A 12463-nucleotide genomic window follows, 5' to 3' on the forward strand; every position below is an offset into this window, starting at 1 on the left:
TATGTGTGTGTGTGTGAGATGTATGTGTATGTTTGTGGATGTATGTGTGTGGTGTGTGATGTATGTGTGTGTGTGGTGTGTGTATGGTGTGTGTGTGTACATGTGTGTGTGTGTGTGTGTGTGTGTGTGTAAGTGTTACAAGGATTGGCTTTGCTTCCTTGAGAGAAAACAGTGCCTTCGAATCGGTCATTTTTTTCTGTGATAATCCCTTCCCCTTTTTGGAAAGCTGAAAGTTAAGCACTAAGGCCCGGGGGGACTTGTGTCCGCAGGTAGAGTAGGTTTGCTCCTTCTTTGCTTTATCACAGAGAAGTCATCACTGCTAAGGCAGTGAAGTTCTCTAAACTCCCAGCTCTGTTGTTTGTTATTCTAAAAGCTGTTAGTGTGTTTTGTTTTTCTCCTCACAAAGAAGTAATGATTGACATTAGGATTTTGTTTCTCCACTCTGTTCTTAAAGTGTCCACTGTGAGTGATGAGACTTTCATCTGCTCCTGCAGCAGAACTGCACATCTGTCGCCCGTCACTTCAGGCTTCACGGAGGCTCCGACCTGAACCGGCAGGTGATCCTGCCTTCCTTATAGGCAGCTCTGCTCCTGTGCAGTACAAGTTCACGTACATTTCTCCTGTAATCTGAGTTTTTGTGTAAGAGGGTACATTTCAGTGTCAGTGGTAAAACATTTTCATCAAAGTCACGTGTGAATTATGGTACAGTCTGGTGGAGTAGCCTAGGGTTGGAGCAGGTGTGAGCTCTAAAGTGGACATGTTTGCTTTACTGTGGTTAGGTCAAGGGTTTCTACAACAGCCAGGCTGCGATGAGGATGACCGTCCTCATGGTATGTGTCTTTGGATTTTATTTTTGTTTTTTTAATTGTTTTTTGTTTTGAGACAAGGGTCTCTGCGTAGACCTGGATGGCCTCAAACTCATAGAAATCCACCCGCCTCTGCCCCCAAGAGCTGAAATTTTTTGTGTGCCTCCATGCCTGATTTTATTTGTTTGTTTGTTTGTTTGAGACAGGGTCTCACTGTGTAGCCCTGGCTGGCCCACCTGCCTGTGCTCACTGAGTGCAGTGCGGGGATTAAAGGTGGTTTCACTAGTTGCCTTCAGGCTGCTGGAAGAGCTTCTACCAATGAAAAAGCTTCTTGGATATTTTCCAGTATAGTGAAATGAAAAACCTAATTAACTGGAGTTCAGTTTATTAGAACCTAACCTACAGTTAGTAATTTCCTCTCCCACCAGATGCCACTTTAGATACAGAAGGAAAAACAACCAAACAGTTGGCTGAGAATTCGAAGTAAATCTAGAGCATAACCGAGGGGTTCTGGAACCTTCGTGCCAAGCAGCATCCATCGGGTGCAGCTGGGATGACTCCTCTGCTGTCTCAGGCCACTGGCCCTGTGGTGTCTGTCTGCCCGTGAACTGACTCGAGGGCCGGGGACCTCGGAATGGCTGAGCAGTAAAGCAGAGGGTGGCGGGGCTGACAAATGTGTGCTCCGGCAGTGAGGCTCCAGACTCCGGGGTGGCCTGGGTTTCTTCTCAAGATTAAAAAAAAAAAAGAAGAAAAGAAAATAGAAAAAGAAAAAGTCTATTTGACACCAAACCGCCAATTATTTCCTTTAAAAACCTGCATTTTCCTGGTTTTTGTTTCTCGTTGGCCCCCTCTTCACTGACTTGCCATTTTCTTTACATGAACACAGTATAAAGCTTACGTATAACAAATTTAAGAGAGTCTGGGTTAAACAAATTTTTATTTCTGAAATAGGAGGAGAAATGTTATTTTCTGATTCCCGTGTGGTTTGTTTAGCAGCTCCCTTCAGTTCTATCTGCCTTTCTTAGAAAATACTAATGCTGCTTCACAGGGAGGATTCTGATGTGGCACCGTATCCCAGTCCTCAAGGAATGAAAATGAACTGTTCCTTAGGGATAAGTCTTTGCACCCGGAAGGACTCTCTGCCGACGCAGCAATTCAAATTCAACCGAATCAGACTGAGTTGGAAAAGCCCAGGTTTAATGGGTAAAGCATTCCCTGGTTGATTCCCCAGCCCCTCAAAGAGGAGACCAGAAGAACCACATGTCTATTTTCTGGGATGTAGCTTTATACCCTGTGGGAGTGGTCTTGAGCCTCTCTGGGGGAGGAGCTGTGTTTGGTGGGCTTTGAAGGGGCGGTTTTGGGCAAAGAGATGAGGTGGTTCTTCTACCAGAACATTCCAGACTCTTTGGGTATAGGGATGCCAGGGTGCCAGGTGGAGCTCCTACCCAAACACTTAGTAGTTACAGGACTGTACAAGCTATCCTGTTTTTGTTTGGAGACAGGCTTTCTCTGTGTGGCCCTGGATGTCCCAGAACTCACTCTGTAGACCAAGCTGGCCTCAAACTCACAGACATCCACCTGCCTCTGCCTCCTGAGTGCTGGGATCAAAGGCATGAGTCACCACTGCCTGGCAGAAGTTAGTTTCCTAATATTAAATTACTTTAGTATTTGTGTGTTCACAAATAAGTGTGTTCATGAAGGAAGCTGGTCTATAATTCTCAGTTTTCCCCTCCCTTTGATTTCAAAAATTGACCCTCCCAGGTACTGAGCCTACAGCCTTGTACTTGATGCACAAGCACTCTATCCCTGGACTAGATCTCCAGCCCTGAAACTTCCTATTTTGGTTTTATTTGTTAGGCTTTGTTTTTAGTATTAGTCTCTTCTCAAATGTGATGGAAAATATTTCTCCACCGTGTTACTCAGTGTTTGCGGCTTTGACCAAATATAAGAAAAAGAACTTAAGGGAAAGATTCATCTTGACTCACAGCCTCAGATGGCTCAGTCCTTGGTTGGTTGGCCCCATTGCTTCTGGGTGATGATGAGACAGACAGACCATCATGGCAGAAGGACATGGAGCAAAGCAGCTTACCTCATGGTGGCCAGGACGCAGAACTGGAGGGGGCTGGGCACAAAGAAGGTGTATCTTTCCAAGCGTGTCTTCCAGTTAGGACCCACATCCTACTTTCCGCCTCCTCCCAACAATGCCACAGTTCCACAGCTCTGTAAAGGATGAATCTGTGATGAAGTCAGGGCCCCAGGGAGCCGGTCACTTCCCTCAAGTCCCATCTCTGAATACTGCTGCACTGGGAGCCAAACTTTTGTTATAGGAGCTCTGGGAAACAAATCTATACAGGTTCTTCTCTGTGACCAACTCATTCCACTTGGCTGGATGAGGAAAGAGCAGGTAGAAGAAGATCCTTTCTGCTTTCACAGATGGTGAGGTGTTGTGATTGAGTGACTAGCTTAGTTGCATTTTGTAATAATTCTAAATTTAGTTAAATTATTTACCTAGATAATTTTAAATGTAATGACATGATGCTTTTGTTAATACTTGGAAAAACTTTATGTCATATATTACATATTGCCTCTTGGCTTTTTGACTAAAGATCAAGTGTTTGCCATACATTATACATGATATATAATTACTTGTTATTTTAAATGAAAACACTGTGCCTTTTTTTGGTTGTTTTAGTGTGTAGACTACTTATTCTAGTAGTACAGTTTTGAAAATTCAAACATTCAGTGTATTGTTAAATGGACATTATACAAGCCAGTAACACCATTGTCGTAATGACATTGATTTTACAATGTAATTTCCAAGTGACTGTGGTGGCACAGGACTGTTATTTCAGTCTTGGAACGTGGGGCAAGAAGATTGGGGATTCAGGGCCAACTTGGATTGCATAATAAGTCCATCTCTAAAAAAATAAACTAATATAAGCATATTTGAGTGTCTTTTTTTTTCTGCTGTCAGTATTGGACATTTGTTAAGTCATCCAGAGTTTCCATTTAAAGACAAGTTATGTTTCTGGGATGGGATTCTACTGTAACAGACGCACATGGGTTCCTGCACAGTGCTGTCATGACCTAAATAGAAGAGATCCCATGTGTGTGACCACAGCATATGGCCGAAGCTGCTTAGCGCCTGATCTTGTCATTTACTCCAAACCAATATTCTTTAAAATGGATGATTTTGATCAGCTAACCTAAATATATCTTTCCATTTCCTAAGTCTGTTGCTCTACCGTAGTAACTAATTCTTGCTCCGTACCTTTTCTTCCCCTTTAGAAAAATTGGAAGCTCAACCACCCACTCCAGGACAACTGAGATACGGTAATGGTTCTATAATTGTGAAATTGATATGCATCTCTCTTTTGGACCTGAAGGAACTGTTTCTTATAATAGCACAGAAGTCAGCAAATTAAACCTTTCTGGTAGAATGGATTATCCTGTTTTTCATCTAGGAGTACTTTCTAAACCTTGTTGAAGATATATCATAATATTATGGGATAACTAATATTTTTATATGTTCTTATCTAGTAATAAAAGTAAATTTATGTTAGAAGATTTCTTAATTTGCAGGAAAATGTGTGTTATATTTACTTCCTCGGCAAAATTTAAATTAGGTAACTGCAGAACTTAATTTTAGATTCAGGCTAACTGTTCTCTGATGCAGAGAGTATTTCTGGGTAGCGTTCGTAGCTATAAAAAAGTAAGAGAAGTTCGTCTGAGGAGGAAGAAGCCTCATTATGGAGCTCAGCCGTGTTCTGTTAGGATAGGAATGTTGCAGGTTAACCTGGGAGCCATGTAAAACAGTTTAGGGTCTTATGAAAAGACAGTAGAAAAGACTCATTGAAACGTGTGCCGGTGAATTTGAGGAGGTGGTAATTAAGTGGGTGATTAAATATTAAATGTCATTGCTAACAACTGCTTAGCTATGGAGTAGTGTTTGCCAGAGGGGGCTGAAGAAAGAGCGAATTAGTAGATCACTCTTCACTGGAGGGCAAATTCAAATGACTAGGAAAAACTAATGATAGCTCCCTTTTTCCTCTCATAGGTAGAATATATTTATGTTAGGAATTAGTAACTTTCCTCAAAAACCAAAACAAGTTAAGAATTCTTTAAGATCTCTCTTCCCAGGTAATCCTTCCTGATTCTCCCGGCCCATACTCCTAACCCGGTACTGATAGTGCATGCGGTACTATTCCCATTTTTTGTAGGTGATGTTGAAATGAACTGTTTATGTGGTTAGGTTTCTACGTCTCAATCCTTTGAGATGTGGAAACCAAGTTTTATATGTCTTTACAGCTGGGGTGCCCAGTAGGGTGCCCAGTGCATACTTTTTCTTTGCGAAACTATTTTCCTCCTTTGAATTAAAAGTAGTTTTTTTATTTATAAGGCAAATTTATTTAAATATAAACATAAAGACCTACTTCATAGTTCATTAGTTGATGAGTATGGCAGTATGCCTTAGCTTTACTGACCAGACTTCTACCAGGATGAACTAGTAGTGCGACCTTAATGCCATCAACACCTTGTTTTAAGGGATTCCTAACTGGCTGTGTTTAGAGGTGCCATCACATATTCAAACACTAAGTAATCTCAGCTGGTTTCTTGGTTATTTCCTCATATTTGTGTTCCAGAAGCCATGGAGAAGGCTGTGTCTAGATACACCCAGACAGGTTTCCCTTCACTGTGTGGGCTTCTTTGGGTGACTTTAAAATTTTCCGTGTACCTAGTTACCTATTGAGTTTATTTGTAGTTGGGAGGGAGGGTTGTGTGCATGTTTTGGAAGCTGTTTACTATAAAAAGTCGAATGTTCAGTCGGTGTCCAATGGGCTTAGGTGAAAAGCCAGAGAAGTAAGGCTGGGCTCTTGAGGTGAATCCTATTTCATGAATGTGACATTTGACTTTTACATCTTGATACCTTTCACAGTAATAATCACAACAGGATATTCTGCTTTTCATCATAAACATTGTTACTGTGACAAGCAGAGATCCGAAATATCTATTGTGTACTGCCAATGTAACTATAGTAATCTATACACGATAGTGCATATTATTATGCTGAATATGGTATTTCTTTGATAGTAGTTGTGAATAGAAGTGTTAATTTTTTAAAATTACTGCCTACTGGCTTTCCCTGATGGTAGAGAAGTCACCATAGAATATCACATTTTCCTAACTTTTGGATTATATTTTTAATTACATTGTATATTTAACTGTGTTAAAAGAAAAAAGAATCTGGAGTCACTAACAAGTATAACCAGCTGGCTTAAGGGAGGACTGCTTTTAAATACAGTATGAGACTCAGATTCTTGATGTTTATTGAAAAAAGCTGTCCATTGAGCTGACATTGGCTATGCCTTAGAAGTTGTAATGATCAAATAGAATAGTCTTTTCCTGTTCCCAGCCTTTAATTTGTTTCACAGTATGCCTCCAGTTGTTTGACTATGGAATTAGCTTCTTTTGCAGGTTAGCAGTCCTCAATTATTTTTTTAGCATTTGCTGTGTACTCAGCATTCAGCATTACGCAGTGTGCTGAAGATACAAATTTGGTAAAGTGAGGCTAGATTATAAAAACAACAACAACAACATGTTTTTCCTGCTTTGACTTTTCATATCCCAGGTTTCAGGTTATGTACCGGATAGGAGGAAGAGGCCTTCAAGCCACAGTTTGATGCAGAACAAATACCGATTCTTACAGTTTTCAGTAGCACTTAGGAGTCCTGGTGGGTTCTGAGACGTTAGAGACTGCTCATAGATGTCAGGTGAAGGCAATAGCCTTTTCCTAAAATTTCTTTTGAAAGTAGACTGGGAAGTAAAAGCGGTCAGTTACCTTCCCTGGAATTTGAGAGTAGTCATTAAAAAAAAATACTATTACAATTACAGAGATTAGTACTGTTGCGATAGTCCTCAGGCACAAGGAAGAAGTAGACTGCTGTGGGTCGGTAAAGTGGTGTCCTCCTGTGTTTATGAATTTACTCTCCCATGAACTGTATGTATGTGCATTGCTGGTAAGAAAACATAAAGGCCTAAAATTGTTTTTATGTGTTACATATTTGTGGTTTGTTTCCCAGTATAGCTTCTCTAAGTAAACTTACAGCAGCTACAGGATCTGTGATTGTTACTGAGTCTGTTTAGAAGCTTTAATTACGTGGCCTGTTTGGGTCCCTCTACAGTTATCAAAATTTTAAAATATATTTTTCTGTGTTTTGATGTTTTTCAGTATTCTTCCACAATGCGATACCTTTCATAGGGTTTGGCTTTTTGGATAATGCAATTATGATTGTTGCAGTAAGTCTTTCACCACTTCTATTTTGAGTTAATAAAGAAATCAGTGTGCTCTACATATTCCTAATGATTTATATCTTATACCTATCAAGTTAATTAACATTGAGCAAGTTCAATTTTAAAGCATCATGTATATTAATCATAAAACTTTTGGCAAAGCATGTAGACAAATGCTTATGGTTTATATAATTCTGTTTTAACATTTTTATTAAGGAGCAGATGTATGTAATGTATCTGGTGTTCTTTAGTCGTGTTGGGACTTGTCATCACATATATATATATATATATATATATATATATATAGAGAGAGAGAGAGAGAGAGAGAGAGAGAGAGGGTTTTGATTAGTTCCTTGTTCAATTTTCTCATTCTAGAATATCTTAGTAGGTGTTTTGGGGCATAGTCAAGGCTTTAGTTTCAACATTTAACCCAAAGATGTCTTAAGAGTCACTTAACGACATCTTCTGCCTTTGTTGCATTATGTAGTAGTATAAAAAACTTCCGGGGCTGGAGAGATGGCTCAGAGGTTAAGAGCACTGGCTGCTCTTCCAGAGGACCCAGGTTCAATTCCCAGCACCTACATGACAGCTCACAACTGCCTGTAACTCCAGTTCCAGGGAACCCAGCACCCATGGCAAAACACCAAGGCATATAATATGAAAAATAAGTAAATAAAAGAAATCCCCTTTGCTGTGACCATTGCAAGCTCTGGAATGCCTGGTTTGCCTTTCTGATATTAATGATATCTCTTTTAGTGGACACTAATATTTGGTACACTTTTGTAACAAATTAGTGATTAAAACACAAGTATTTTAAGACTTTCCCAGTGTTTATTTACTTTTATTTTATATAAAGACAATGATTTTCTCATAGTTAAGTCAAAGCTAACTTTTAAATGTGCCTTTAGAATGCTTTGTGCAGTCATCTTTCTTGGATATTAACAGTAAATAGATTGAAGTTTACCTAAATCCTTGAAAGATGAAAAAGTATAAATTACCTATTTCCTTCTGGGTACCAGTTTGGGAGTCCAAAGGGTAGGTTTTTTTTTACTTAGATTCATTTGGGGGAAAAAAAATACTTCTCTGAATTAGAACGCTGAGAGTGTATTGTCAGCTTCACAGAATCTAACTTTCAGAATTTTCTATTAGCTATTATTGAAGAGGCTACTCAGAAAGATGGGGGAAGAGGGGGGTGGTGGGAAGGGAGGGGAGATGGAAGCGTTTATTTTTGGTATTTTAGAATTTATCTGTACTATGAAGAAACATGAATAATAGATTTAGTTATAAAAATAGAGGTTTTTAAAGTAGTTTACATAGCTGTTTTATAGACCGCAGGTGTTGTTAGAGTATCCGAAGTCAGCTCACTTGAGATGATTTGATTGCCACAGGGTCTTCTATGCTTGCATCCAGATTAATGAGGACCCGGTCCACAGAGGGTTCAGGGGCCACTGTCAGCAGTCACAGAGTGACTTTGGCCTGTGCACAGAGCAACATTTTAGTGCTCCAGCCACCATTTTAATAAACTTCCTTAATAAGGCTCACCCTGAAGACTCAGATGCTGAAAACTGTCCTCTGCTGTTGGCAGCATGGAGATGGTGCACTTTGACAAAGGGTGGGGTGTGTGTGTGGAGGTGGGCTGAAGAGAGAGGAGTGTGGAAGCTAATAGCTTCTTAGATCTCTCTCTGATCAGACCCTGCCTTATAGAAAGCTAAAGCACCGTCTGTGTGGAGATGGAGCAGAAACCCAGCAGAGCACCTCAGAGACTCCAATCACTTCAGTTTTGTTATTTTGTGTCCTTCAGACCTGTGCCTCATTCTTCCTTAGTATATCAGAGTAGAGTGTTTTCCCAGACTTGAGATTCTTAACTCCAAATCACTAATAACCTGATACACTGAAATCTGTCTTCAAGGATTCATCCCCTTGGATACAGTTTTTACAGAAACAGGTGTTTTAAATCACTGACTTCAACACCAGATGAAGAGGAATGATTTTGACTGTCCCTATATTGAAGGCCATTTCAGAGAGGGTGACATTTTCCAATGAAGTGGTTTATTTGACCCCAGACATTAAAATAGATAAATAATACAAGGGTAGACTCTCTGAAAGGGGAATGAGTAATCATTCTGTCCTAGCAATGTGTTTTTTTTTTCTTCTGTTTGTTTTGTTTTATTTTTACCCCTTTACCATACTTTAAAGCACAGATGATCTTTCACATTGTGGAGCAGATGTGAGTTTTCCAGACAGGACAAAGAGTTGAGTCTTCTGCCCTGTCATGCTGTAAACTTACTTTCCTCCTTCCTGTTAGATGTGCATTCCTGGCTGCTACCCTCTTTGTAGTCATGAGAACAAGCTTCTGTATAGCCAATTATAATAAGGTGAAGAAGACCTTTATTAGCTGTTAGTAATACTCAGCCTTAGGGTATATAGCTTGTTATACTTTTATATTGCTGCATTGCTTTTTATAATTTATATTTTAGTCATTTGGGGAATTGCTTTGTTTTACAATTCAATTAGGATAGAATTTTTTTAGAATAGATTAATTGTAAGATAAGTGTAATTAAGGTGATAAACAAAGTGTTACTTTTATAACTATTGTTAGATTTATTCATAATTCCTATCTCATCTATTAATTTTTAAAAAATATATCACAAAGTAAAGAAGTGGGAAATTGTCCTCAAAACATCTTTGAATTTATATGAAGTTTTTATGCTCTTAGAAGGACCTTCAAGCACTCCAAATTTCACCAAATGATAAAGCACACAAATATTTCTTGTTTCTTACTGTTTCTCTGTGTGTGGGGTGATTGGGCTCAAGCCCAGAACCTCATGCATACTAGCAGATACTCTACCCACAGAGCTACGTCTTCAGCTCACACAAACAGTTTTTCAGATGGATATTTTTAAAGAGGTTTTTCTTGGGTCATTGACAATGACTCATTGCTGCTAAGGGTGCTGTCTCGTTTATTATTTACTGTGGCCTGTGCACATCTCTGCTCTAACATCTTTACATTTATGTAAGAAAAACATGTGTCTTTGTGTTTTTTTTTTTTTTTATTTTCTATGCTTTCTTTTTTATTTCCCTCAGAAATCTGTTACTTTAGGTGCCTTTAGAAGTTTATAATGTTTTGTGTCTGGGAGAGTGGTGCATCAGGCTGTTTGATCATATTTAGCAAGAATTATGTCTTCAAGGGGCAGAGGAAAGCAGAGGGCAAGAGAATTGGGGAAAATGTCATCCAGCTTTAGTGCTCTGTACTGACTGAGCAGCGGAACATTTTATATAGCACAGTAGACAGCCTTTTTTTCCCCCTCAATGTTAAGATTTGAAATTTTAAAAAAATTTTCAACGCCAGTTTTCTAGGGAGCTCTTGAAAACTAAGTTTACCTGTAGCTGAAGTTTTTCAATGTTCTGCCCAGTCTGCAGCTGCTCAGACCCAAGTAAACACACAGAGGCTTATATTAATTAAAACTGCTCGACCATTAGCTCAGGCCTACCACTGAGTAGCTCTTACAACTAAACTCAGCCCATTTCTGTTAATCTATATGTTACCACGTGTTCTGTGGCTTTACCTGTGTGCTGTTACATGTTGCTTCCTGGATGGCAGGTTGGCGACTACTGATTCAGCTTTCCTCTTCCCAGAATTCTCCTTGTCTGCTTATCCCACCTATACTTCCTGCCTGGCTACTAGCCAATCAGCTTCTTATTTATCAATCAATCAGAGCAACACATATTCACAGCATACAGAACATCCACAGCACTTTGTGAAGGATTGGAAGGAACTGAATTAGCAAAATAGACTTGAGGCCTCCTCCTGTGTGTGACAGCCCAGGGGATCCCTTCATCTCCTCTGTAAAGTGGGTGGAAAACACGAGCTACTCTTCTTTCCCCAGCGGGGGAAGATAAATGTGGGAACCTCTGACTCCCAGTGAGTAAATCAGTGGGATGCAGTGGTCCTCATTCTTAGTGTAGGTCTGTCAGACTAACTCTTCTCACTGCTGCATTGCCTAGTGGCTAAGGAACCACAAGCCTTGAGGAAAGTCTTACTAATGACAGCTTTCCTAGAAAATCATCTAGTCTTTCACATCTGGATAGAGTAAATAATAGCACAGTGTTTTTCAGAATTTAGCATCTAAGTGTAAATCTTTTTGTTCAAGGAGTTTTAAAGCTTATTTCTCTGTGATAGAAAAGTAGAATTAAGAAATTAGATTCTCAGTGAAGAATTATTACATGTGTTGCTATTTATTTTTAGGGAGGCTCAATTTTAATAGATGACATGTTTTGATTATTTCTTCACGAATGTGTGTATATATATACATATATATACACACACATGCATATATACATATGTGTATGTGTGTGTGTGTAAGAATTAAGTGAATCACCTCATATACTGTGCACATTCATGGATATATTTGTGTGAAATTATGTTGCAGCAGCATGTTGATTTTACTACACAGTCTGTTTTTATTAGCACGTTGATATTCTTTGATGGCCATGTCAGCTTTAATTTTTTTCCCAATTACTTTTCAGGGAACCCAGATTGAATTGTCTATTGGAATTATTTTGGGAATTTCAACAATGGCAGGTATTTAATAATAGCGAATGTTAAAATTCTATTGTTTGCATATTGTTTAAAAATGTTAGAAAGTTAGGTTCAGAAGACAATTTATTTGAAATGAATTTGCTCATTGAGATATTTGTTTGGATATCTCTAATCCTACTCTTCTGGTTCCTAGTTTTCTCTATATAGCAGGTGTTGTTTCCTGAGAAATTGTAACTAATTTATGTTACTTGTGGGTAACACTACTCAACTCAATTGCCTGTGTGAAGGCAAGTTTGTCTCCTAACTCAGCGTTCCCACTACACATTTAAAGTGTTTTCCTCTTGTACTTTCCTGAATCTGGAGTTGCCCATGCAGCTTTGCTCCTGAGCTTCTACTATCCAAATTCCCCGAAATAAACACCACACTAGAGACACAGGAACGGAATTTTAATATTGAAGTAAGAATAGAACGTTTCTGCTATAGAGGTAAACACTCTATTAATGGAGGTAGGGTGTTTTGACTTTAGGATTGTGCTGTCTGTCAAACTCTTGGCACCTAGAGCTCTCCCTGAGCTGCTTCTAACATAGTTGTTACAGCAGAGAAATACGCTGACTCCAGTAGACCATAACTCAGTGCCTCTCACTTGATGTAATACTGTGACTTCTGCTGGCTTTGTTTTGGTAATTCATTGTGTGTTTTTCAAATTTCCAGCTGCTGCTTTGGGAAATCTTGTTTCAGATTTAGCTGGACTTGGGTAGGTCCATTCATGATTCATTTCTGAAGTTACGTGCTTATATGTACTTGTCTTTATTCCTTTCTAATTAAC

General features: G+C 39.1%; 1 protein-coding gene across 2 annotated transcripts in view; it reads left to right on the top strand.

Moving 5' to 3' along the window:
• Tmem65 (transmembrane protein 65) overlaps positions 1–12463 on the top strand; it is a 39927-nt gene that overhangs the window by 21862 nt on the left and 5602 nt on the right. For both annotated transcript variants that reach the window (XM_006990665.2, XM_006990666.3), the window contains 4 exons: positions 4095–4139; positions 7036–7103; positions 11625–11679; positions 12349–12391. In XM_006990665.2, the coding sequence (XP_006990727.1) occupies positions 4095–4139; positions 7036–7103; positions 11625–11679; positions 12349–12391 (211 nt within the window). The remainder of the gene's footprint in view (positions 1–4094; positions 4140–7035; positions 7104–11624; positions 11680–12348; positions 12392–12463) is intronic.

This window comes from Peromyscus maniculatus, chromosome 20 (assembly GCF_049852395.1).
Source record: "Peromyscus maniculatus bairdii isolate BWxNUB_F1_BW_parent chromosome 20, HU_Pman_BW_mat_3.1, whole genome shotgun sequence".
Lineage (NCBI taxonomy): Eukaryota > Metazoa > Chordata > Mammalia > Rodentia > Cricetidae > Peromyscus > Peromyscus maniculatus.